Source organism: Mesocricetus auratus, unplaced genomic scaffold, assembly GCF_017639785.1.
Source record: "Mesocricetus auratus isolate SY011 unplaced genomic scaffold, BCM_Maur_2.0 Super-Scaffold_4256, whole genome shotgun sequence".
NCBI lineage: Eukaryota > Metazoa > Chordata > Mammalia > Rodentia > Cricetidae > Mesocricetus > Mesocricetus auratus.
The window spans coordinates 51,078,599-51,106,340 of NW_024429182.1; the positions used below are offsets into that span (position 1 = coordinate 51,078,599).

Sequence of the window (27,742 nt, forward strand, 5' to 3'; positions counted from 1 at the left end):
GGCACCGCCTAGCTGCAAAGAGGAAGCCGCGTTTGCCCTCTGGGGGCTGCCCGCATTTATAAACCGCTCTCTCCTTTCCCGTCTTCCCAGTTCAGCGGGTCTCTCAGACTGTGCTTTAAGTCCTTTTGAAGTGTTACAACCACTTTCTCCTCTTTCAATTAACAACAAGAAAAGGAAGCTAATGGCTTCCTGAACCTGGCTGTAAATATTAACACAGTCTGGCCGCCTGGCCTGAGTGCCCGCCCGCTCCCAGCTCCCAACCTTCCCAGCCTACAGAGTCAGCTTACAGGAAGGAAGGAAGGAAGGGCAGGCGGCTCAGGCACCTCTGGTGTGTGGGGATGTTGAGGGGACAGGAGGGTACTTGTCCTTGGGAGAGGGCACAGCAGAGTGAGTTGGATGACCATAGGTGCGTGGCCTGGAGTTCCTGGAGTCCCCAGCTTGTGGCTTTGAATGAAGCTATAATATATCTGAGGAGGACTGGATGTTTAGCTTTGTGAGTGTTTTGTTTCTTTCCTTTTTTTTTTTTTTTTTTTTTGAGACAGGATCTCATATAGTCCAGATGACATCAAATTTACTATGTAGCTAAGGCTGGGCCTTGAACTTCTGATCTTCTTACTTCTACCTCTTGAGTACTGGGAGCAGCTGGAGGAGGGGCTAGCAAACCCCAGGATCCATGCTGGATCCCAGTAGCAGCAGAGGAGGCCTGGGGTCCTATTGGCTTTCTCCCCGAAGGGCATCCACTTGGAACTGCCTACCACATACCCATGAGTCATTGAGACACAGCCAGTAAAGCACAGCTTCAGAGAGCCGAGAGACGCTCAGTCAGAAGCGCTTGCTACACAAGCATGAGGACCTAGGCTTGGGCCCCAGCACCCACCGACAAAGCCAGGTCTGCAGGGGGCCTTCTCGATCCCATGACAGGGGACATGGAGACTTGCCTAGTGGGTGAGGTTCTAGACTAATGAGAAACCTTGTCTCAAACCCCATCCCCCAAACTAGGGAGGACAGCTTTTGAGGAATATCACCTGAAGTTGACCTCTGCCCTCCTTCCAACCACATTGTATGTCAGCACACACACATATGCCTTCATACACCTACGTATGCCCATATGCTCACACACAAATAAATGAAAAGAGCTACCGTGTGTGAGGCCAGGCATGGTGGTGCCCATCTGTAATCTCAGCACTGGGGAGGCAGAGACAGAAGGATCAGTGCAAGGTCTGGGCTACTTTGTGAGACCCTATATCAAAAAACAAAGCTACCAAAAATGTACACACTCACACATGCACGCACACACGCACAACTACAGAGTATAGTTCATCACCTGGGCTGTGGAACTTCTGAGAGTGCTCATAGATGGAGGTGGGGCAAATCAGGGACCAAGGAGTCTAAGGGGCCAGTTGAGGGCATCATACTGGGGTAGACAGGGTCAGGAAGCCACTAGTGTTGCTGGCAAAAGTAGACCAGTTTCCTGAAACAGGTTCTGACCTTAGCTACTGGCGTCAGGCTCACCATCACGGCTCCCCAGGCCTGGCAAGGCCCTCCTGGGTATGAGGGTCAAGGTACAGCAAAGCCCATTGAGTAGGGCCTGGCTGTGAGGGCAGCCTTCTAACTGGGCACTGGTAGACAGAGGGCCAGCAGCGTCCCCATGGTCCAGGGACTGCCACTCCAGCCCCATCCTTCGGTCCTAGAGTTACTGCCCCTCCCAAGAGCAATGGAGTAGGCCAGGTCAGGGCCTCCATGACCCACTCCCAGGTTAACGGTCCCAGCCACCCTGGCAGACTCTCCTGTCAGACAGCCATCTGTCCCTCCAGTAACCCAGATGGGTGCCGGCCGCCCTTGGCCCTCCCTGCTCGGAGCCCACTCACAGCTCTGCAGCCCAGGAGCTCCGTTGCGCTTGCTCAGAGGTTTCGAAGTCACGAGCCCACTCTGGGCAACCTCCCTGCTCTCGTCTCACCACGCCCCAAGTGATGGCAGTCTCTTCCTGGCAGCAGCTCTAATCATTTCCACTGCTTGGCTATGTGGGGAGACCAGTCTCCTAGAAATTGGGGGACCTCTTTCTCCCTAGCTCTGGTATCTGTAGAAGCAGGACCATCCAAGAGAGGACATACTCCTTTCATGGCAGGTGGCATCTGTTCATGCCCGATGTGGCTTCCCGGCACCAGCACCGGGGAATGGGAATAAAGTCATAGGCCACCTGTGACCACAGCTGCCCACACATGAAGGGAGCGGCATCTGTGGCAGAGGTCCTGCATTTATCTCCAGAGTAACGCTGTCCCACACAGCATCCAAAGAATGACACCCGAGGTGGTCATCTGGCCTACACACATGTGCACATATGTGTTCCTACAGCCACACACACATGCATCTCTGGGATTCCACTCCTGCGGGCCTCCCTGCTCTGGTTGTGCCCGTCTTTACTGGCAGTGGTCCAGTGTAGGGACTCCCACAGGCACCCGTGACCCACACCTTTGGCCGGGAGGCAATCTACTTAGCAGAGTGCAGGCCAGGAGGGTTCACCTAAGGAGAACCCACCCCTGCCCATTCCCACCCCACTGCTCCTCCAGTGCCATGCTGTGCCTGGAGCAGTAAGAAGAGCCAGAGGGTGGAGCCCTACTTGCAGAACAGGAAAAAGAGGTGAGCTCCCAGCTGCCCAGCCACAGCATCTGGTCCCCCGGCCTGGGACTGCCAGGAGCCGAGGCTCTGGGGAAGCACCTAGTAAACTGACCCTCTAAGGTGCTCCCAGGAGCACCCAGTTGCTCCCTAGCATGTGTCAGGGAGCAGAACCTGGAGGCTTGCTGAGTCAGCTCCTTCCCTGTGACCCCGCTGCTTGCTGTCCCCAGCCCAGTCCCCTTACTTGTAGTATCTCCAGCTCTCCACACGGGAGAGAATGATGCCCAAGTTGCAAGTCAGGTCCTGTTTTTCCCCGCCTGGACAGGCTGCCTGTCGCTCTTGGTATGAAGACCAGTCCCTTCAGCACACTGGTGGAGGTTCTCCCAAGGCCAGTTCCCAGCCCCTGCCCCAGCTTCAGTCCCAGCTTTCCATTGTCCCAGAGCTCTGCACTCAGCTCTCTGAGGGGGCAAGTCCTCACACCCTGCACCATTGCCCATGCTGTTCCCTCTGCCTCAAGTGCTCTTCAACCCAATTCTCGACTGTGCCCACCTTGTCTAAGAGCAGTGAGTCCCTGTCCTGGCCTATGACCCTAGCTGCAGCCCTCTGCCCTTGTCACTCTGCCCCATCACTGTGGTGACTCCAGCAGCACAAGAGGAGGGACCCCCCTCGGGGCCGAAGGAGAAAGGAGAGGCCCTGTGTCTGGTCATCCTCGGGTGCAGTGAGCAGCCTCCAAACAAAGTCTGTTTGATCACAGCCTCTTCCTCTAGGAAAGTAGGGTACAGATGTTGCCTACAGCCTGTAGTCCGAACGAAAAGCAAATCCCACTAGCCCAGCTCACTCCATCTCTAGCCTGCTGGCTGTGATGGGAACTCTGCCCTCCGAGCTACAGGGCAGCTCTACCCAAGGAGGGGGCAACGTGTTTTCATTTCAAATGTGATTGGCTAAATGGCTAGCCACAGAGCCCACCTGGGTTTCACAGCGCACACCAGGCACCTGATTAATACCATTCACATGAAACTCCATCCCGAAGAGCCAGAGGTTGAAGTAAAACAGGCGGGCTAATTGCTGATACAGGAATTAATATCAGCAAGCGTAGATCTGGAAGGCAGCATGAACAGTAAAGCTAAAGACCCGTCAAATTGGGCAGTAAGCTGAGGGACTGAAGTGGGCTGCACTGCCACCAAGTTCTCGTGTGACTGTCGGGGAGCCTGGAGGATGCCATGATTATACGACAGTGCCCCCACCCCACCCCAGAACTCACCCCTTTCCCCCTAGGCTGGGCCTGATGTATGTTTCACATTGTAGTATCTTCTAGCTACCAACTTCCCCACAAGGCTGAAACTTTCTATAGAACTGGGCTCCTCTGGTCCCCAATGTACTATATAGTGTCTAGAGCATGACTGGACTGAGTGCTAGGTGAGAGAGATGAATGGTTGAATGGGTTATAGGGTCAAAGAGATGGATGGAAGGAAAGTGGGTGGGTGGATGGGTGGATGGGTGGATGGGTGGATGGGCGGGCGGGCGGGCGGGGGGGTGGGTGGATGGGTAGGTGGGTGGGTAGGTAGGTAGGTGGGCAGATGAGATGGAGGACAGACGGTTGGACAGTTGGAAGGATGGATGGGTGGGAAGGAGATGGAAAGGGATAGATGGAAAAAATGGAGAGGTTGAAGGTATAAGAAGATCTCAGGAGCGGGGGCTGGAGAGATGGCTCAGCGGTTAAGAGCACTGACTGCTCTTCCAGAGGACCCGGGTTCAAATCCCAGCACCCACACCAGCACATAGGGCTTGCAACCGTCTATAATGAGATCTGATGCCCTCATCTGGCCTGTAGGCATGCATGCAGACAGAACACTGTATACATAATAAATAAAAAATCTTAAAAAAAAAAGATGATGATCTTGGGAGGAACCCAGGGCCTGGAGGTGCTACGTTTGCCCAGTGGCACAGTGCCTGCTTCACTGGGTCTTGGCATGGTCTGGGAAGAAGGAAACTGGGCTAGAATTTGGAGCCCTGGCTCTCCTGCAGATTGAGTACTTTTGTAAAGCCCTTCCCCATCTTTTCAGCCTGTGTTATGGGCTGTCTCTCCCTGACCCTCGAGCCTGACCCAGGCTTAAGGGAGATGGCGACACAGAGACACCAGGAAAGGACATAGGGACATGGCTCTCTGCAAGATGATGGTATAAACAGGCCCATCAGACCAAAATGCAAAGGAAGCATGGAGCTGGGGACCCAGTGCGTGGTAGAGGTTGATGGATTGTAGAGGTAGATGGTTGTTTTCTTTCTCTTGCCAATACTTGCACTAGAGTTTTTGGTAACAAAAGAAACCATGTGTGACAAAGATGATAGATGGAAACTTTTCCTCAATAGACCCAAAAAAGAAAAGGTTTCCTGGTACAGAGACTAGACCAGAGCGTGGACACAGAGAAGGTACAGGAGAGAGGGGCTCAGCTGAGCTGCCCTATGGGGCTAAGGAGGGCCCCCGTTCCTGGCCCCTTAGGGCCCAACAGGTTCCTTGGTTGGCGCACGTGACAGCATAGACGGTAACTGCAGGGGCATGGCTTCTTTCAGTCTAGCCGGCCTCTGGGGCAGGTGTTTGCCAGTGGGCACACTTACGTATCTCTTCCAGGTTACATGCCTTTGGTGACGTGGCAGCAGGTGGCTTCCAGTGGCCGTCATTGAGCACCCACAAGTGGGAAGAGCCACAGTACTACCCAGGGCTCACACTGCCAGACCGTCTCGGAAAGCCAGTACATGTCTTGGATACCTGAGAGGCCCTTCAGAAAGGAACCTCCTGTCCACATGCCAGGCATCCCCGTGAGGCTTTCAGGAAGCAGAGAAATGGCGGGGCAACAAGAAAGGCCAGGAGAGCCTCACTCAGACTTGGCTTTCCCAGTGAGGAAGTAGAATGAGGAGTCTGATGGGTGCACTTATCAAACACCTACTGTGTGCATGGCCTGACTCGAGCACACAGCCAATGGGATGAATCTGCCTTCTTCCTGGGCCTGTGACTTCAAAAGCAGAACCCTGGTTTGTGTATGTCGTGCAGAGGCAGTTAGGGTTCCAGGCTCCAAGGAAGGACACAGCTCCTATCGTGTGTGTGTGTGTGTGTGTGTGTGTGTGTGTGTGTGTGTGTGTGTGTGTGTGTGTGGTGGTGGTGGTGGTGGTCTAGCTGTCTGCTCCCACCCCAAGCAGTATAAAGCAATTTCCTTGGCCTATCCAGGAAGGCAGATGACCTCACTGGACTCTTTCCATCTCTCGCTTTCATAGAGGAATTACAGTTTATAATTGGATAAAATCACACGAGTGGTAATAGCAATAATGGCTTAGGCTACAGCTGCCACTGCCCCCTCTGCAGGAACAGGATTATTGTCCCTTCTGTCCAGCCTCACCCTGTGCCTGCCTGGGACTGTGCGCACCTGCCTCTTGGTACCTGCAGCCCTGCCTGGCCCTGGCTATTCTGAGTAGCTGTCTGGCATCCTAGGAGAGGTCACTGAGAGTGTCTCTTACCCCATTATTCCTTCATATACTGACCACACAATTTATTCTTCCCAGTGTGTTTCCTGTGGTCTCTGTGGGATGCAGCCATGGACAGTCATCTCTGTTTGGATCATGGACTTATTAATATGCACCCTAGATATGCCGGCTGCAGGCACTGAGCAGGACTTGAACCAGCCACCTTTTGTCCTGCAAAGGAAACTAGATGCCGCTGAGCCTAACCAGAGCCTATGCTCTCAGATGTGTCCTTAGAGCTCCTTTCCAAAGAGAGGCACCTTGCTGGCTGCTTTATGAGAGGGAGGGACAGCTTTGTTTTGTTTTGTATTCCTAGGGGCAACCTGTGGCACCCAGGTCTCTACAGCAGGAAGGGCAGCAGGGTGTGGGAGGCTGGCCCCACAGGAGACAGACAGCTGAAGGAGGGAAGTTAGGGACATTGGAAACTCAGCTTCATGGACCCCTGGTGAGCCAGAGAAGTTGAATTGTTCTGGAAGTCAAGGCTGGGATGGCCCAGTTGGAGCCTTCAATGACATTAAGAGAAGCATGAGCTGGAGAAATGGAGACACTTCTAGGCTCGGTGCATGGTTCTGCAAGGCCAGGAACTCCCAAACTTATTATTACACTTATTTATTTACTTTGTGTGCGTGGTCAGAGAACAGTTTGTGAGAGTTAGTTCTTGTGTGTGTGGTCAGAGAACAGTTTGTGAGAGTTAGTTCTTGTGTGTGTGGTCAGAGAATAGTTTGTGAGAGTTAGTTCTTGTGTGTGTGGTCAGAGAACAGTTTGTGAGAGTTAGTTCTTGTGTGTGTGGTCAGAGAACAGTTTGTGAGAGTTAGTTCTTGTGTGTGTGGTCAGAGAACAGTTTGTGAGAGTTAGTTCTTGTGTGTGTGGTCAGAGAACAGTTTGTGAGAGTTAGTTCTTGTGTGTGTGGTCAGAGAACAGTTTGTGAGAGTTAGTTCTTGTGTGTGTGGTCAGAGAATAGTTTGTGAGAGTTAGTTCTTGTGTGTGTGGTCAGAGAACAGTTTGTGAGAGTTAGTTCTATCCTTCTACCGTGTGGGTCCCAGGGATTGAGCTCAGGTCTTCAGGCTTGGTGCTAGGTGTTACTGAGCCTCCAAACTTCATTTTTCTCTGCCCAGTCCTTGCAGGTAGTTACAAGGAAGGGTTCTGCATATTACCTGGGTTTAAAAAGTGTTAAGTGGTGAGGGTGATAACCTTGCCAGGCTTAGAGGGAAGTGGTTTTTGTTCGAGACAGGCGATCCAGGGGTGGGGCTTAGCAGTAGAGCGCTTGCCTAGCATGCCAAGCCCTGGTTTGATCTCATGTACTGCAAGCCAAAACTGTATGTGGAGATCTCTGTGAGTGTGCGGCTACCCTGGTCTATGTAGCACATTCCAGGCTAGCCAGGGTTACACAGTGACACCCTGTCTCAAAAAGAAAAAGAAAAAGCCAGGTGGCGGCAGTAAACGCCTTTAATCCAAACACTCAGGAGGTAGAGGCGGATGAATTTCCGAGTTTGAGACTGGCCTGGTCTACAGAGGTAGTTTCAGGATAGCCAGGTTTACACAGAGAAACCCTGTCTTGGAAACACACAAGCCCAGAGACTGGGAAGTGATGAGAACAACGGCGCTATGGCTATGGCTGCCTGTGGTACTTGTCCCTGGAGCTCCTGACTCCTTAGGTCTGATTGCTTGTGTTGCCTTTGGCAGGTGAAGAAGCACCAGACAGGCGAGAAAGGCCCCGCCCGCCGTAGACAGCTGCGCCCAGAGGCTGAAGCCGGGATAAATAACCACCCTCTGCCTCACCCACTCCAGAAGCTTCTCTACAAACAGGAGCAGCCAGGCAGGCGAGCCCCTGCCCCCCATCGTGGCTTCCCCAAGCGGGGCACACAGGCCTGACAGCTCAGCAGTGCGAGTCGGGGAGCTGCAGCCTGTGGTGAACATCTGAACTCCTCAGAGGGGTAACGCCCCCCCCCACAGCTGTGGCCTGAGTGGCAGGAGCACTGATTCTTTGGAGAGTGGCTCCCTCTCAGCTCTGTCACGCAAGAGCGCTCTCTGCACTGAGCCATTCTGCCAAGTGACTTAAAGGGATTTTAAAAAGAAAAAAGAAAAGGGGGAAAAAAGCCTTGGTAAAGAAAAAGAGGTAGCAGCCCCCACAGAGGCATTTCAGAAGAGTCGCAGCCTGTGGACAACAGACCAAAGTTACAAAGAGCCGCAGTGGAAGTGGCGGCCAGTGAGAGGCCACAGTCCCCGGGGACTGACACTGGGCCGTAGGGCATGCCCTGCTCAGGAGTCCCCGGGGGTGCACACAGAACACACACCCCTCACTCCAGAGAGCCAAGCCAGCGGTGCCAAAGATGCCGCTTGGGGCCTGCAGCCATGTCTGAGGCCTAGCCACAAGGGAGACTTCAAGACCTCCTTACTCTCTGTGAGCCTCACTGTTCCGGCTGCTGGAGCTGCAGTCTGTGATTGAGTGGTTCTGGGTCTGTTGGTGACATGGGGCCAGGAATGTGAGCGTGGCCTGGAACTCCGAAGCAGTGACCGCAGTGGGGCCCAGTCCCTCCAGGGAGCAGCAGCTGAAGAGGTAAGAGCTGAGGCACGGGATGAGGAAGGGTTCCTGGTGGCTCAGAAAGGTGACACCAGTCTTTCCACCTGGGGGGAATACAGTGCATGGGAGGGACAACTGAGTCCTGCCCTCTGATGCCCCCAAACAGGAGGCCTCTGCTGGAGTAGCCACAGCACAGACGGTTTCCTCCTCCTGGGTGTCTCTCCGCTGGGACTGCTGTCCATCTTCTCTGTGTAAAACGGAACAACCATGAGGCCTTGTGATGGGTTAGGCAAGAACTTAGGGGACCAAGGCCATCAGCCTTGACACCTGCTACCCTTAAATAGCAAGAATCCCAAGCTGTCTTCCGTCTGGACTTGCCCCGCTGTGATCAGAGAGATCCACAGTGGCAATGATCTGGCGCCACCGCCCAGCATCATCCGCACTGGCCTCCAGTGTAGCCCTTTTGTTGGCTAGAGGGAAAAGACAGGTCCAGAGAAGTTGAGTGAGTGCCCCAGGCTACACAGCAGGTGGCTGGCTGGACCGGGTCCTCCTGGGCTCCCGAGGGTGAAGATGGGAGGGGCAGGACCTCTGCAAACAGTAATCCCAGCAACCTCAGAACCTCTCAGAGCCCTGGGCAGGGCAGGGAAGCCCCAATTCATTACCAAGATGGAAAATGACACTTCCCCATGCTCTGCCCCAGGAGAGGGGCTGATTTATGGCTGCACCAGGGCTTGGGACATCCGTCAGAGCCGTGCGCTGCGCACGCCGTCTGCAGGGGCATTAATAGCCGTGTTATTAGCCACTGGCGTGAAGGATGCCCTGCGGATGGGCTATTTACTGTTATTTATTATAAAGGCACGACAACCTAGCAGCAGGGCCTCAAGCAGACAGCTTGGCCCCGCCTGCCTATGGTTCTCCTCTCTGAATCTTCAGCTTCCTCCCAGCCCCTAGGAGGAGCTAGGGGATAATTCCTGGAGCCAGTCAAGGCAGAGGGGAGCAGCAGCCACCTCCCAGCAACCCTGTTGCTCAAAGTGCTGGTGGTAAATCTGGCTCAGCTAGTTGTATGCAGCCTCACAGTATCCACAGGTGGAGAAACAGAAAGGAACACACTGGGCTTTGGGGGCAGAGGTGCCTGGGGTGGGGGACAGGTGTGGGGGGTTGGGATGGGAGTTCTGCTAACAGTGATATAAACTAGGGCAGGTCCCCTTCTTGAGTGTTCCTCTCTTCTGTACACATGAGCTATAGCTGGAAAGAAACAAGGCCAGCTACTCCTAAGAGACCCCTGGACAGGGACACACACACACACACACACACACACACACTCTCTCTCTCTCTCTCTCTCTCTCTCTCTCTCTCTCTGTCTGTCTGTCTGTCTGTCTCTCTCTCTCTCTCTGTGTGTGTGTGTGTGTGTGTGTGTGTGTTGTTTTCCAAGACAAGGTTTCTTTGTGAAACAGTCCTGGTTATCCTGAAACTCACTTTGTAGATCAGGCTGGCCTCGAACTCACAGAGATCCACCTGTCTCTGCCTCCCGAGAGCTGGGATTAAAGGTGTGCACCACCACCGACATCCACACCTACCCCCAGACGCTTAAGAGCCCACAGACTGGTGGCTGGCGAGAGGCGCTAGTGAGCTGGGGCCTGTCCCATCACTTGCTCTTACAAACCTGTGGGGAAGAGTTTGAGAGTTCATACCTCAGAGAGACCGATGGAAGGCTCTGTCACTGAGCCTACCTCCTGGGCATCTGCAAAAGTCAGATAGATGGCTTCCTCTTCCTCCCACTCCCAGGGGTCTGTTGGTTTTCTACTCTTGCATCCATTCATGGCACGGGCACTTGTGGAGATGTGCCTATAGCTAGACAGTGCCAAGCTGGCCACCAAGTTGGGGCACAGCCAGGCCTTCTTGGGCCTGTTTCTCCAGAGCAGCTGAATTTGAAGAGTTCTGGGCAGCAAGTCTGAGGCCTGGGTGGGTGGCCAGCTCTTCATAGTTCTGACGGGAGTTTTTGTCTCCCAGGCCTGCTATAATGAAGACACCCAGGTCATCATGGCCTCTGGGGTGGTGCTGATGGCAAGACTCCACCTCCCTCTTTTCTCTAGCTGCCTAGATCTGTAGACCCTGCCTGGGTTATTCAATACATGGACTAGGCAGATAGCCCCATTAGTAAAGGGCCAGGGTTTATATCCCCAGGACCCAATAAAAGCCAGGCATGGGGGTGCACGTCTGTAGCCCTAGCACTGGAGGTGAGGGTAGAGACAGGTGGGTCTCCAGAGATCCCCGGATGGCCAGCCTAGCCAGTCAGTAGCTCTGAATTCTGTGAGAGACTGGTCTTAAAGATAAGGTGGAGAGCGATAAATACATCCCATGGCAACCTCCCACCCTCAGATACACACAGACACAAAATATGTTTACAGGGCCTCTTTGTCCAGGCTCATTGCTGGGGACAGGACAGACCACACCTTAGAAGCAGAAGTTTAGGTCCAGTGGGAAGAGCCAGACACGTAAGGGATGTCCAGGAAACTGGAGGTTACAAATAGGAAAACTCATTCGGAGCAGGGCCAGTTGGTTCCCTGCTTCTGAGAGGCCCCAGCCTCTGCCTGCCTGGCTTTCATTCTGCTCAGTACTTCCTACACACCTGCTCCTCTCTCTCCCCACAGCTGTCCAGGCTCCTGCAGGTAACCAAGGAGCTCAGCAGCAAAGATCAGCCCTGGTCTTGAGGACTGTCACTTGCCCTGTTGGCACGGTCCCTTCTCTTCATTCTCCCTCCCACTGGCATTAAATATGCCTTTTTTCCTTTTCCCCGAAGGAATTACGTCTCAATGGGAACAACTTTACTCCAAAGGGACCCAAGCGGCAGTATCAGGTGGAGGACCATTTCATTAAGAGATGCTGAGAGAGAGAAACAAAATTACATGTGTCTCCTTTCATCTCCCTCCCCCTTCCTGGCCCCGCATAGTTTAATATCGAACGCTGCTATCGATATAATTAACCTCCTAAGACACAATTTGAAAGTCTTGTTTTTTTAAAAGCGATTCACTTTCTCTGGGGCTGAGGAGGACATCCTGCTGCCCAGCCCCACCCAGCTGCCCATGCGCTTAGGTGAACTCCCAGTTCATTTCTGGTGGATTTGCATACCTGTCTGCAATTACTGCCGGTGATAACAGCTGATACATAATGCATGCGGCATGAAATTAGAAAAATAATTAACTCTAGATTTGAAAAGAATCCCCGCCCCCAACTCTCTAGGTATTACAAATGCTTAGTGCTACCACTGGACAAGGACGGGGGTGGGGGTGGGGGCTAAGCTGTTGGAGGTGAGGGGTGAGACTGGCTGGCACCCCAGAGTAGCCAAGACTAGAAAGTACTAGAGTCAGGGTATGCAGGATGTGCTCCCATGGCATCTGCTCGAACAAGCTCCTGAACCTCATCTATAACTTGTGTCTGTGCCAGTGAAGTAATGGAGCTAATGAAGTGACCGGTCTCTCTCTATGACCAAGGAGTGCTCAGCCAAGCTGAAAGCAGCTTGTTTCATCCTCACAAGAAGCCAAGGAAGTAGACTTGGTCCCATTTCACAGATGAAGCCCTGAGACCTGCCCCTCTACATAGTCTTGACTGAGAGAAGAAGGCTAGTCTTCCTAGAATCGGGGCTGCCTGGGAGACCTCCCTGAGGCCTCCTCCCTCAGTCTTGTTTGTAGCTAAGCCTCAGAAGTAGCTGCCAACTATTGGATGGGATGAGAAACTGAGGGACCCTCATTAGTTTTTGACAGAGATAGAGGCAACCCCAGCAGGGCAGGGCAGGGCAGGGCAGGGTAAGTGCCAATCACTGCACCTTGTGGGCTGGGGCCTCTCAGCCTTCTCCCTCCTGGGCCTGAATGCTGCTTCTAGCTTTATCTGCCTCAGCATCAGGCTCAGCCTTTTAGAAGGACCTGGAAGCCTCAGAAGATTTAGGAAAATCACAGTGAATTCCAGGAGGGGAAAAGACACCACCAGAGGCCCCAATTTGGGGACGGAGGAAGGGGAACTGGAAGATTTGTGGTTCACAAGGGCAGTCTCCATTGTTCAGCTTCAGGAAACTGATGTCCATATGAGTACACGTATTTGCCCTCTCCATAGGCATGCTATGATCACAGGTCACACCCCTTTCTAATAGCTCTGTCTGGGGCCAAATCCCCTACCCCGACGATGGGGGTGGGGAGAAGCACAGCAAGGCTTGGGTCAGTAGATTACGGCATATGACATTTTATTCCCTTGCTGGCTTTGGGAAGTGCCTGGGATGAACTCCGAAAATAGAAAATAGCATCACTAAGTTCTACGGCAGCCACAAGGCCTGAGCCGGTGTCCCCAGAAAGACTGGGCTGTGGCCACAGGGCCTTTGGCATCAGGAACACAGCTTGCCTACATAGAGCCTACTTAAATCGCACCTCTTGGAAGTGGTACAGACACACTTGAGCCCACTGTACTCTGTCCTGGCCATTGGCAGAAGCTAGTGACTACCCCAGGCCCCTCTCGTCCCCCTCAGCTAAGGGAGGTCACCAGCCTGAACTGTCTGTCTGCACCCCTCCAGTGGGGCATCCAGACCCTGCTGCCTGTCACACAACTGGCAGGTTGTAACCCGTCCCACACTCGTCTGTGTGATCCCCACAATGACGACCAGTGATCCTGTAAAAGATGGGCAATTTACCAGGGCTAATTTGATGGCCACGTAAACTATCAAACACAAAAGGGAGTGAAAAGGCCAACAGGCGCCCAGGCAGTTTAAGGGCTCCTCTAGAGAGGGTGCAGTCTCCCTCCCAGTCCAGTCTGTCCTGTTCCCGAAGCTCCAGGGCCTGAGACTGGAGTTGGCCTTGGGGAAGCAGGGTGGCCAGGGACATTTGGGCAAGATGGATGGGCAGCAGATAGGGGAGTGGAAAGGCCTTGGGTACCTGCCTCCCACTGCTGCTCCGTTATCCATCAAACATCTCTGAGAGGTGCAATTTAGACTCTATTATGATGCAGAGTCTCAGGAGTCTGGGGACTATGGCCATGAGCTAAACGGGAGGAGAACAGATGTCCATGCCAGAGACTGTGGTGGCAGCCTTGGCTTTGGCCTTAACGAGTCTGGCCCTGCTCAGGGTACTGGCCCACAACGGCCCAGGGCAGAGGCTACTTGTGTCCCTCAAGACAGAACTCATCAGCTGGCCAGGAGCAGGTGTATCTTCTGGCCAGACTCGGGCTCAGGCAGAGGTGCTGGGCTACAACCCCAGAGACAAAGTGAGGCAGCCTAGGAACAACCCAAAGCCCTCTGTCTCCAGCCTTGTCCCGTCCCACTCCAGTTCACAAAGTGACTTGTGATGGGACCTTCAGGCTCCTTTCAGAGGAGACAGGTGTGCAGCTGGAAGTCTGGGTGTCTGTGACCTTGGAATGGCAGAGGGCCCCTCGCCTCTCTGTACTGTCAGACACAGGAACACATTGAGGGTGTGCTGCATGGATCCCAAGGTATTGAGCGACAAGAGGATTAGGTCAGGCCTGGGATGCCCGTACCACACACACAACAACACGAGTCTGGTGAGGACAAGAGAGCCTTAGCCCCAGCCCATGGTAAGGCCCAGGCTGGCCGGGCCTCGGTCTCAGCAGGGTGTGGGAGTGATGCAATGAGATTCTACGCCTGGAAGCACATCCTGTCGGCAGGGCTGCGCCCCTGCTTCTTCAGAATGGGTCAGTACCAATTTCTTTGTAGAAATACTTGATAGGTCCTGCTGTGTACCAACTACTAGGCTACAACCTAATGGCTAAGATACCCCAAAGCCCTAAAGTAAAGCATATGCTAATGGTGATGAGTTTGTAAACACTGAGCAGAGAGAAGGCATATTCTGGGGTGATGATTTTTTTGAGGTGACCCGGGGTAAGGCCTCACCTGTGACTCTGAGGATCAGCTCTGAGAAGAGGGAAGTATGTCTTGGGGCAGCAAGGTGGGTCCAGCTGCTTCCTTCACAGGGAACAGGATACAATACAAAATGTCACAGTGTCTGCTGCCTGGCTTTGGCAGCCACTGGGATGGTGAAGGAGTTTGGACAGGTGAGTGGGGGAGACAGGCTAGGGAACACTGAAGACATTGAGTGAGAGAGGTAAAAAGGGGAGAGGGGTCGTCCAGGGAGCCTCAGTACGACCAGCTTGATGTTGAGGACTACCAAGGAGATGAGACCACCATGAACCACAGGGCAAGGGAGAGGGTGGGACAGAGGGCTCAGTGTGCAGGGAAGGCCAAAGCCTGAGGAACTGTGGAGGCAAGGCAAGTAAGTCATGGTCCTGTGGGCCAGGCAGGCTGGACGAGTGAGTGAGTAGAGAGATGGATGGATTGGACAAAGTGATGCATGGCAGAGAGGACAGCAGAGTGGAGGCCATCTGGAAGACCTAGTAGAGGCTGGAATGTTTTCACAGTGTCCTGAAGGGCGAGGGGGAGGTCACTGGATAGAGAGAAGCTACCAGGAACAGAGAGACGGGTGAGAAGGGTGTGGAGTGTTGACAAATGGAGACACCTGGTTCCTAGAGCACCCTGGTGAGGTCCCCACTGGTCACTCAGCAGGAGTGGGTCATGCTCCACACTCCAGAGCTGTCCTCCCAGGCCAGGACCTCCAGTCAGGTCTGAGAAACCATCACATTCTGCCCTGAAAGCCTCCTTGACCTGAGTTTTACTGCAGACCTTTGCTGGCTGTATGAAGACACCCTTTTTTACTGAGATTGAAAGATAATTTCTCTTTAATTGATTTTTTACCACTGTGAACAGTAAAATAATGAGAAAACTCTATGCTGCAATTTTTCTATTTGCAAAAACTGAAATTACACCTTGCAGAAAAATTTCCTCAGCATGCAGACAACACCTCCCTCCTTTATTTGCCTCATTTCTTTAAAACACTAAAGCTGATGTGTGAGTGAGTAAGTGTGTGTGTGTATGTGTGTGCACATGTGTGTGTGCCCTGTGACTTCAGCTGGGGAGAGACTAGGTGTGGAATAATGCCCCAGAAAAGACAGATCTGTTGACACCTTATTCTTCTATATATGAAACACATGGGTGTCGAACAGGACATAGTGTTTCACTACCAGACAATGAGCTCAATACTCTCCACTGCTCACCAGTGACAATGCTGGCTGCATCTTTCCTAAAGGTTCTGGCGACATGCCTCTTGAGCTCACAGACTCCCAGAAACAAGATTTTTTTCTTCAGACCCTGTGTTCATGCCAGAATTAGGCCTGTCCCAATCCTGTGGGAATGACGGCTCATCCATGAAATCTATTCCACTGGCCGGCCCCATTTGTGAGACCCTTAAAGGTGACTGCCTTATCTTGAGATTTAGCCCAGGCTGCAACAGCACACACTAAATGCCCTAGGGTGTTGGCTTCTCTCAAGGACCAGACCGTCCTGATGAGATTCACAGTGAACATCAGTCATTAGAGTCACCCTGGCCAGGGAGCTTACCTTTCTCCAGATTGGCATAAAACAGGCCTCCCTTGCCGCCTGGCCTCAGCCCTGCAGGACTCAACTTTAACGCCCCCCCCCCCCCAGGCTCTATCACTGTCTTGAACTCAGCACACCTATCTTGTGCTCCTTGCAGGTACTGAGGCTCCAGGTTTGGTGGGTCAGGCCTCCACCAGCTATCCACCATGGTGGTGGCACACCCTACTGCCACCACTACCACCACACCTGCTGCCACCGTCACAGCCACTGTCGTGATGACCACGGCCACCATGGACCTGCGGGACTGGCTGTTTCTCTGCTATGGGCTCATTGCCTTCCTCACGGAGGTCATTGACAGCACCACCTGCCCGTCAGTGTGCCGCTGCGACAATGGCTTCATCTACTGCAACGACCGGGGACTCACATCCATCCCCTCAGACATCCCTGATGATGCCACTACCCTCTACCTGCAGAACAACCAGATCAACAATGCAGGCATCCCTCAGGATCTCAAGACCAAGGTCAAAGTACAGGTCATCTACCTGTATGAGAATGACCTGGATGAATTCCCCATCAATCTGCCCCGCTCCCTTCGAGAGCTTCATCTACAGGACAACAATGTGCGCACCATCGCCAGGGACTCGCTGGCTAGAATCCCGCTGCTGGAGAAGCTGCATCTGGATGACAACTCCGTCTCCACCGTGAGCATCGAGGACGACGCTTTCGCCGACAGCAAGCAGCTCAAGCTGCTCTTCCTGAGCCGGAACCACCTAAGCAGCATCCCATCAGGGCTGCCCCACACGTTGGAAGAGCTGCGGCTAGATGACAACCGCATCTCCACCATCCCGCTACATGCATTCAAGGGTCTCAACAGCCTGCGGCGCCTGGTTCTGGATGGCAACCTGCTGGCCAACCAGCGCATCGCAGACGACACCTTCAGCCGCCTGCAGAACCTCACAGAGCTGTCGCTGGTACGCAACTCACTGGCTGCTCCGCCCCTCAACCTGCCCAGTGCCCACCTGCAGAAGCTCTACCTGCAGGACAACGCCATAAGCCACATCCCCTACAACACACTGGCCAAGATGCGGGAGCTGGAGAGGTTGGACCTGTCCAATAACAATCTCACCACATTGCCTCGAGGCCTGTTTGATGACCTGGGGAACCTGGCACAGCTGCTTCTCAGGAACAACCCCTGGTTCTGCGGCTGCAACCTCATGTGGCTGCGGGACTGGGTGAAGGCACGAGCTGCAGTGGTCAATGTGCGGGGCCTCATGTGTCAGGGCCCTGAGAAGGTCCGGGGCATGGCCATCAAAGACATCACCAGCGAGATGGACGAGTGCTTTGAGGCGGGGTCACAGGGCAGTGCAGCCAATGCAGCTGCCAAGACCACAGCCAGCAACCATGCCTCTGCCACAACGCCCCAGGGCTCTCTGTTTACCCTCAAGGCCAAGAGGCCGGGACTGCGCCTCCCTGACTCCAACATTGACTACCCTATGGCCACTGGTGATGGTGCCAAGACATTGGTCATCCAGGTGAAGCCGCTGACAGCAGACTCTATCCGAATCACATGGAAGGCCATGCTACCTGCCTCCTCTTTCCGGCTCAGTTGGCTGCGTCTGGGTCACAGCCCGGCTGTGGGTTCTATCACAGAGACCCTGGTACAGGGGGACAAGACAGAGTACTTGCTGACGGCCCTGGAGCCCAAGTCCACCTACATAATCTGCATGGTCACCATGGAGACTGGCAACACCTATGTGGCTGATGAGACACCTGTGTGTGCCAAGGCAGAGACGGCTGATAGCTATGGCCCTACCACCACGCTCAATCAGGAACAGAATCCTGGTCCTATGGCAGGGCTGCCCCTGGCTGGCATTATTGGTGGTGCTGTAGCTCTTGTCTTTCTCTTCCTGGTCCTGGGGGCCATCTGCTGGTACGTACACCGGGCTGGTGAGCTGCTAACCCGAGAGAGGGTCTACAACAGGGGCAGCAGGAAAAAGGATGACTACATGGAGTCAGGGACCAAGAAGGATAACTCCATTCTGGAAATCCGAGGCCCGGGACTGCAGATGCTGCCCATCAACCCATACCGCTCTAAAGAGGAGTACGTGGTGCACACCATATTCCCCTCCAACGGCAGCAGCCTCTGCAAGGGCGCCCACACTATTGGCTATGGCACTACACGGGGTTACCGGGATGGTGGCATCCCTGATGTGGACTACTCCTACACATGAAGCCGCCTCCCCTAGTGTGCTCACATGGCTCTGTCTAGCCCACTGCAATACCAGGAGCCAGGAAGAGAAACTCCACAGTGACTTTCCCAACAGAAAGCAAAGGGGAGGGTTGGTGAACACAATAGTGGGGTAAAAAAATTTTTTAATACATAGAAGGCAGGAGGGGAATTAAATATTGTTGGAGATATAATTTATACTGGATCATGAGAATTAAGGACTAGAATAATCTCGCAGGAAGGGTTGGATTGGGACTTTTTCCCCTGAACTAGATTGATACTACCTGTACAACATTTGTGTAAACCTCGCGATTCATTCAGGGCCATCAGAGAGAAAGATGATAAATAGACATGATGGCATGGAGCCCCCCACGCAGCCATCCTGCTGGCTGCTCACGGATGACAACTCTCAAAACAGCCAGGGGAAGACGACGTTTTGCTACGGAGATACTGTCCTGAGAGAAATCTCTTCCCTGGTTCTTTCCATGCTGTGTTCTTTCCAGACCTGCAGAAACATGGCGTCCTCTGTGGTATTCTCCAAACAATACGACGTCAATTAAAAACAAAACAAAAAACAGACAGATTTTTCCTTCCAATGCCTAGCACTTCAGTTCCATTCACCGAACTCCGTAGAAGCTCTGACGAAAGCTGTAGCTTTCCCTGCCACGTGGAGTGCATCTGTCTGCCTGCCTGTCACCATGTCGTGTGTCTCAGTACAGATGGGTAGATAGAGCCGCGTGTCCATCCCCTCAGCACTTCTTGGGTCAGTTCTTGACATTTCCTCAGACAATAGAATTGCAAGAATTTTGCTTTCTCCTAGAAATCATTGAGTAAGTAGACCACGTGTGGGGTGAGAGTGAGGCGGAGGGGAGGGGCCTCAGCCTAGGAGGAGGGTATTGGCATTTCTTAGAGGCATCCCGGTGAGAGTTAGGAAGAATGTGGCTGAGAGTGCTTTGGATTCCATCCTATGTCACAGTGCCCAGAGCCAGGCCACTCTCCTTCCTGATATGGGGGAAGGCTTTTCCTTGATGGCTTCATCTGTCCCTCCCTATAGACCCGGTCCCCACCATAGTGTTTACTCTTTCTCCTGGGATAGGTAATTAGTGCAGGGACTGTTTATAAATATATGTGTCTCACACACCACACACACACACACACACACACACACACACACACACACACACACACGTCAGATGGCTAGACCTATTGGTTTCCATGACTGCTCAAACAAAGCCCAGAAAAAAGGAAAAAAAAAACATTTTTTTCAGAAAATCCCTGGGAGACACACACACACACACACACACACACACACACACACACACACACACACACACAAATCTCAGCCATGCCCACACCAGGGGCTCTGTTCTCAAGAGGGAAAAATCAGATTTCTTTGTAAAAAACATCAGCCTCCAAAAGGGTACTGACCGGGTCCTCAGAAGAACTAAGATTTTACTCCCTCCCTGTGGAATCAATGTCGTTATCATTTATCAAGTGACACCACAGTGTGGTGAGCCATGAGATTAAAACGATGATAAAATAATGACAGCAGATCCAGAAAGGAGGGAAGAGCGGTGCCTGCGGTTCTGATGTCTGCTTCGTCCTGTACTCGGGGAGCCCGGGTCACCCTCTGTCGTGTGTCGCTTTGCCCTGCACTGGGGAGAAAAAGTCATCAAAGGAAGACGCTGGTCTGAGGGCAGCCGGATGAGAAGGGGTCGAGCTCCTGACAGTGATGTTTTCAAAAGACCTCTGTCACTCTGTCCAAAGCAAAGGCAGGAAGAAGCGGCCAGGAAGCTGTCCGAAGTGTCCCTGGGGGGCCATCTTCTTGCTGGACATTAAAGAGTCAACTGGCCCTTCAGTGAAGAGATGAGATTGAAAGAGACGGACCCAGCAGGTGCCCCAGAGTGGTAGGAAGAGGCACAGGCTCCTGATCAGAGCCCAAGAGGTCATCATACCAAATGGAGACCCCAACCCACCAGCCCCAGGGAACGGCCAAAGGGTATGGACATGGATCATTCCAAAGGAGACCTTTCTTCCCTCTTCATTCCAAGTCATTTTCCCACATGAGGTCAAGAGAGAAATGTTCCCGAGCCTCAGATTCAGGTCTGTATAAATACATGCCCTGGAGCCCAGCTGTCCCCAGTGGCCATAATGATAGCACCCTAGTCATGGCAGCTTAGGCAGACCGGCGGAGAGTCCCAGATGCTGAACAAGGCATCAAGGGCACTATGTCAACCTTTTCCAGAGCCCCAGGAAAGTAAAACCCCAAGTCCCTACCCCCACCTTGCTCAGTGCCCTAGATTCACCCATGTTTTCCTTATCTATTCCCTGCCACAGAAGGTTTTAGTCACTTTCTTTGGTGGCCAGGAAAACTTTTAAGAACCGTGCAGCTGCCTGGAAAGCCCTACTTGGAGATTCAGGAACTTGTGGGCCAGATGCTAGAGCTGCCTGGCCGTGGTAAACTTCCTCCCCATCACACAGAGTAAACCTGACCCACAGGAGCCTCGGTAGTCACAGGCAGAATGTCAAAGCTTGAGGACCAAGTCAGCCTCCTGCTCTGTTGGGGCTGACTCCATGTTACACCCAGTTGGAGAGCCCAGGGCTGGCATTGCCCTCTAAGGGACACTAAATGCTCAGTCATGACCCTGCAGCTCCTAAGAGCCCTTCCTGTGTCATTTCTGCCCCTTTGCGGTTTAGTGTTTTCCGGTACCCTTTATGCTGTGTGTGGGAATGGTGGAACACTGGAATTGGAACTCAGGGCCTGTCATGCAAGGCAAGCACTCTAGCACTGAGCTAGACCTCTAGTACCCACTCCCCAGTGTCCTTGCAGAAGGCCCCAAGTGTAACCTTTGTCCCAGCTCTCTAAAGGAGGCAGAGAGTCTGGCTTCTGGTCTCACGTTTCAGTAGAAGAGGCTGAGGGAAGCTGTGGTTGACACTGGAAGGCCCATGGGGATTCTGTCTCAGTGGCGGGCCAGCCTGACCCTCACAGTCTCTCACCGGCAACAGCCACCTCAGGGGCCTCAGCCCTGAGGAGTGTATTCTGTGGCATTTAAGGCAAATTTAAACTAAAAAAAAAATGCCAGTGACACTTCTTTGGTTAAGTGGTTTACCCTTCGTGGTAATTAGATGCAGTGATTGGAATCTTTTTTTCTATTACATGGCAATTTTACTTTAAATTTCTTCTTTAAAAAATGGGAGAAAAGACAAGGAAGGAGGCAGCAGGGCTACAGGCATTTGCATTTTGCGAATGAAGCCTCTGGTAGGCTCAGCTCAGGCGTGGGGCCCAACGTATGGAATGCTTAAGAGATTACTAAGAATAAAATCTATTAATTAGTCATACTCAATTCCACAGACATGATGTGAATCAAAAGCTCCCTTTCCTCCCTCATCTGCATCCTCTTCCTGAGGAAGCCTCCATCTTTCAGAAAGGCTGCCTCCTGGCCTGCTGCCTCCTTAACTGGAGCCCTGCTGTGGCCCTGTGTGGGGGATCCTGCCTTGGAGAGCAGGTGCAATGCTGGCAGGGGAGGTGACAGCCTTGGGAAGACAACTGTGGCTAGGAGGAAACCAACCTTCCCTTCTTGGAGCCAGAAGCCCATCCCTGTTCCATGCTGTCATGCCTCTCCTTCATTGTCAGTGGGCGTGGAGTCTCTCAGAGCCCTTTTCCCAGGTTTCCAATGGGTCAGCTACCCAGCTCAGCCCCCCAGCAAGAGAGCCAGGAGCATGTCATGAAAATTCGAGGCTTCCATCTCCCCACTTTAAAATGAGGGTGACTGGGTAGAGTCTTGCTTCATGGACGGCCCTGTGAGAGCAACCCCTCCATGCTGAGGCTGGAAGGTTCTAATGGGCTCAAGACAGTGAGGAAACACTGCTGGGTAGGAAGGGCCTGTGTGGAGTGTAGAAGGGATGGGCAGTGTCTGGAATAGCCTCCCAGCCTGAGCCTCCTCCTTCATTGCCACTGGCAAGGGAAGTAAGGAACAAAAGTCAGAGCCATACTCACTCGGGACTCTTCCCACCCAACCCCCTACAAGTGGCAGCTGAAGTCCCAAAGCCAGCCTTCTTCAGACATCTGATTTCCACTGAGCACACCAAGGAGGAGGCCGGGGCTTCAGAGCCTCTTGCTTATGAAAAATACAACAAGGAAAATTGGATGTAGCAGCTGGGGAGCTATGCAGAGGCAGCAGGAATGGGCTCCGATGGGCATGGCGGCCTGTGTCCCCCAAGGGCCAGATGACATGTCACGGCCAGGGTCAGGGCTGCGGGCCTCCAAGAGCCACGTTCCATACTCACACAGACAGTGGCGCAGGTGACAGCAGCTGATGTCGAGGCTGGATGGGTGCCAGGGTGAGCACTAACAAGCAATTCACAGGCTTTCCAGAGAGCAGAGAGAGGCGGCTTTTTTTTTTTTTTTTGTAAGGAGGATAAAAAGGCTCAAAAATGCAAATCATTACCGTTTACAACCAAGTGAGTCTGCTAAATTGATTAGAAGAGATTAAATTCCTTGGAGGTGAAGGGAAAGGGGGAATTTTTTGTGGGTTATGAACCTGCCCCAAGTGGTCGCCCACACAGCAGGCATTTTCCAGGCCTGCGTGGGAGGGGTAGCAGCTGTTCCTGCCCAGAACCCTGAGGAGCTGGTCTCTCTAAGGACTGCTCAGATTGAAGAGCTCTTGCCAGGGCTACGGGGACAGAAAGGGTCATGTTGCTGAGACAGGCCATCCAGCAGCTGTGCCAGTCCTTGGGCGGACTGTGACCCTGTCACCTAGGCTCAGTCTGCCTTGAGAGATGGCAAGACACATCTGCATCAGATGTGCTGCACTTACATAGTAAGACTCCAGAGCCGTGGGATGTCTTATATCCCTACCCTAGGAGCCTCTTGCTTTCTGGGCTCAGAGAGAGATTGAGGAAAGAGAGAACTGAAGGCCAGGAGAGAGAAACTTGGGCCCAGCAAAGGAGGCAGTCAGCGAGCTCTCTGCCCCATGATATATGCAAGCATTATCAGAGGAGGTGACAGTAAACCTTCCAGCCTGAACTAAGGTCTAGGTCTTTGTCTAGAAGGATCTGGTTCCCCCGGGCCAGGCCACACAGACCTCTTTTCCCAGGCTGTGCTCAGCAGGTAGTGGGGGGGTGCGGACAGGACACCTGCTTAGCTCGGTACTCCCAGCCCTAGGATGTCCCTGGACTTGTTCCCTCAAGCCCAGCTGCCTGACACCAGGAGTAACCAACAGGCTCAACACTGCCAGCCTGTCCACCCATCACAGTCAGCTGACGGCGCCTGGGGCTCTGTTCCAACACTCGCCAGTTTTTAGGCATTTGCCGATTCTTTTGAAGTGTTCCAGCTATTTGTATGAAATATCCACACTGGCGTCTTTAAAAACAACTGACAGAAAGAGTCCCTTTGCTCTCTTCCTAGCCTTCAATTTTTTTTCTTTTTCTCCTCCCTACCCCCACCCCTAATATTTTGAGTCTGCCACTGAACCTCTGATCCTCCGATGCTACCTCCTTTGATTTCTTTTTTTTTTTTTTTTTTTTTGAGACAGGGTCTCACATAGCTCTAGGCTGGTCTCAAACCCTCTATGTAGCTGACAATGACCATAGATTTCTGATCCTCCTGCCTCTACCTCTTTCAGATTTTAATGTATGTTTTTTTCTCTGAATTGGGGAATGACATTGTCCCTGGGGTCACTCCCATTTTCTCATCATAATGGGGCTTTCAGGGTGTGCCGTATAGGGGTAGGACACCAGCTCTCTTCATGACTCCTGACCCGTGTCTAGGCAACTCTGTAGCCTGGGGCTGCTCCTGCTTCCGGAAGCCACCCTGGGTTCTCTGAAACCACTGTCACAGTTCCTTACTGCTGCATTGTCCAGCTTGTGTCAGGAAAGAAATGTGGCTATGTGGTGGGCAGCGATCCTGGTGGGTGGGTGGGTCAGCTCCCATTTCATACAGTCCCGCTCCCAAGATGCTGCAGCCATCAGAGTCATGTCATCAGCAGTTTGGTTCCCGTACCGGGGCACCTAAGGCCACTGTGGACCAGCAGGGGTCCTGGAACACCTTTCCCACCCTCTCTCCCCACCTGTCTATCTAGTCATGGGAAAGGCCCAGGGGTTGGCACTGAGGGGCTGCCTCTGTCCTGGCGAGGAGAGGGGCTCATCGGGTAACTTCTCCCAGAAGCATCCCACCCTGCTTTGCTTCAGGGTTGGTGCATCTCCAGCAGATGGGAAATGAAGATTCAACAAGATCTGGCAGCAACCACAGCCAGAATAGGTGACTCAGTTTCCCTTCTCCAAGATTTGCATCAAGTGGGTGCCGGAGATTGGCAGAAAACTAGAGGCCCAGGGGGTGGTACAAGAAACAAGATCCAAGGCAACAGCCTGCCTTGCCTGCCACCCCTGCAGAGAGTCCCCGCACCCCAGCCACCCGCCTGGAGGAACTAATCAGACTTTCTCTTCAAGACAGAAAAACAAGCACGCCGTGAACCGACAATCAAAGCCGCAGCAGGCCCCAGGCTGCCACTGCTCATTCTCCCAGGGGCCCACGGTTCCAAACAGCTCCCAACCTGCCTTGGATGGAAGGCAAGGTGGCAGGTCCTCCACCCCTACCCCTCCTGTGACGCGTTCCATCTCTGAAGGCTGTGGCCACACGGTGGGGAAACCCTACACACAAAACCCCAAAGTAGCCTTAGGTATTTTCCCCCACCCCAGCATGACCCCCTGAGAATGGCCTCAACCAAGAAGCCACTTGGGCATCCAGGGTATAGTGTGAATAAGGTGTCTGCCAGCCCTCCAGAGAGGCTGGTGGGAAGGAAACCATGGGCCCACTGCTGGAGGCTTGTCATCTGAGACAAAAAGGCCGAGGAGGTACTGGAGGCTGAGAGGCCACCAACCAGACTGAGGAGACCTGTGCTTGTGCTGGCTAAGGACACCAGCAGGTATGAGCAGGGATGCCAAAGGCACAGGTTGCCCGAAGGACCCCCATCCCCATGTAAGGGCTGCAGAGTGGAGGTTTTGGCAGAGTCATCTTCCCAGTGGCATCCTAGGAGCAAAGGGTGCTTGTTGGTATTGCCAAGTAAACTGAAACAGATATCAGAAAGTATAATCTGATCCCTGGTTCTGAGGGGACCCATGGTCAGCCTCTGAGGAATGGATGGGCTCTGCTAAAGAAGGTAGGATGTCTGCTCAGCCCACTGCAACAAGGCAGACCCTGAACCACCAGTTTCCCGAACCCATGGCCTGTCTCAGCCACAGTCTCAGGGCCCCTTGGCTGCTGTCTCCTCTGTTTTCTTTTTCTCTGAAGGTCAGAGCAGTCTCGGGTCTGAGGGATAGGAATGCCCCTCCTGTGGTGGCTGCAGTCTGGGAACTAGCAGGCAGACGAGACCCTGCTCCCTGGGAGGCCTGGCTATGCCCGGCCTCGTGGCCCACGACTCTACCACCAGTCAGGGAATTTTCAGAAAACGGCGACACAAATACCCCACCACCACGACGACAACACAAACCAAAGTGCACTCTGAACCGCCCTTTGGCCTCCTTCAATGTAGGTGCCTTGAAACTTCAATGTTGAGATGAATGTGACTAACTACTTGGTCCTATTTTCTGTTTGTCTGTTTCATATAAAATGTCCAAGTCCACCTGCCTTGTCCTTTCTTGAAATAAATAGAAAAGTTTAACTTTTACAGTCATCTCGGCTGCTGACTCTGGACTCCACAGCCCAGCAGGAGCCAGTTGTCTGGGATTCTCCTCTCAGGCCTTATTTGGGGCGGGTGGGAGAGGCTCTGCTGTTGGGGTCTACTGACACAGAGTAGCAGCCAGACAGGGTAGACTGGGTTTAACAAGTTTCCTGGGCAGAAGCGAACATTCAGAGTCTGCTGCAGAGTCAGGGATGGTGGGTGGTGCACACCTGTAGTCCCAGCACTTGGGAAATGGAAGCAGGGAGATCAGGAGTTCAGGGCTATCAGTGGCTACATAGTGAGTCTGAGGACAGCCTGGACCTTGTCACAAAAAGGAAGGGAGGAAAGAAGGGGAAAAAAACCAGCCAAAACAGAACGACTAAAAGGATTCTGTGATGAGTAAGAAAGGGGGCTTGGAACAAGGGGGACGAGCTGATGGCAGAAGCTTCTTAAGTCAGCCATGCAGGGCAGCCCTGCACCACATGCAGATGCGGAGGGGTCTTCACGTGGAGAGCTATTAGCAAAAGCTGAGGATTATCCCCTAAGAGGCTCCAGCAACCGTGTGGGCACCCAGATAAGAACAGACCTGTCCTGGCATTCGGGAATGCGTCCTTGTCCCCCACCTCATGTTCATCCCCTGCAAATGCCCCCTGTTCCATGCGTGTGCCCACCGCATTCACAACTCCAGGGGCTTCGTGGGTGCATCTCACACCCCTGGGTGGGGAGAGAGAAAATTACTTTCATGAGAACAACAGCAATTCCTGCTAAGTTTAAGATAAAGCAGGAACTCATTACTCTCCTTAGATCTGCCCTCACATCTCAGTGGGGGTTAATGAGTTTCCCCTTATATTCCAAGAAGCAGTTTTTTCTCCACATGCCTTGATGACTGGCAGCCCCCGCAGGGGTGACCTTGAGTACTCTGGCCCCTAGATGTCTCTCCCATCCCCATTGTCCCCTTAGACCTCACTCCCGGTTGTGCTGGGGGCAAGAGCCGGTCAAGAGGGTCGTTCCATGGGACAGCTCTCAAAGTGACCATTAGGGACAAGAGCAAAGCGAACAGGTTCCAACTTTTAGGGAGATGCTTGGGTGTTAGGAGAGCTGTGTCCTCTTTCTCTCCTGAGGTTGCTGTGGGACCTTTCTAGAAAATGGCTGGCCAGCCAGTCAGTCAAGGCAGTTATTGAGGGCCTACTGTGTACCAGGCCTAGGGATGCAGTGTTCCCTTCCTAGAAGCAGTGTGGTGAGAACTCTGCCGGAGTGAGGAAGGGGCTCATCTGGCTGGAACTAGGAATCTAATAGGGAAGTGGGTTCCCATTGAGGGTGTCTCTGCAGATAAAGGTGGAGAGTTTGGGCCCCATTCACCACCTGAGACAAGGACAGGAAAGCAAGTTCAGTTCTAGTCTCTTCTGGAAGGCTCTGGCTCTGCCCAAGCTGGCCCAGCCCCTGGCTACACCTTGGAGAATTCTTGGCAGGTTGTGGCTTGTCTCAAGCCCTTCTCCATGAGGACCATGAAGGGCTCAACTCAGGAGAGCCCCCAACCCACAGCCTGCCGACAGTACTCCACGGCACAGTGACACTTCAGCTGGAGCACTGTCCAAGTACACAGCAGCCCCACACAGTGAACGATCACCCACCTGTCCCCGCTGACCAGCGAGCCCATGAAAATGAGTGACTTCAAGCACAACAGTTAGCAATCCCAGTGGCCCAGTAACCACAGCCTTCTTCTCCCCTCCCTCCCTTGGGGACAGTTCTGCCACAAGGTCATTTACCCTCCACACACCTATGACAAC

General features: G+C 53.2%; 2 protein-coding genes across 4 annotated transcripts in view; one reads left to right on the forward strand and one right to left on the reverse strand.

The window, feature by feature from the left end:
- Flrt1 (fibronectin leucine rich transmembrane protein 1) overlaps positions 1-25,961 on the forward strand; it is a 78,436-nt gene extending 52,475 nt beyond the window's left edge. Inside the window, exons 2-3 of the mRNA XM_005063897.4 lie at positions 7,807-8,680; positions 16,228-25,961. Of these exons, the coding sequence (XP_005063954.1) occupies positions 16,277-18,301 (2,025 nt within the window). The 5' untranslated portion in view covers positions 7,807-8,680; positions 16,228-16,276 and the 3' untranslated portion in view covers positions 18,302-25,961. The remainder of the gene's footprint in view (positions 1-7,806; positions 8,681-16,227) is intronic.
- The window catches only part of Macrod1 (mono-ADP ribosylhydrolase 1), a 141,518-nt gene that overhangs the window by 85,137 nt on the left and 28,639 nt on the right, over positions 1-27,742 (reverse strand). The gene's annotated exons all lie outside the window — the stretch shown is intronic.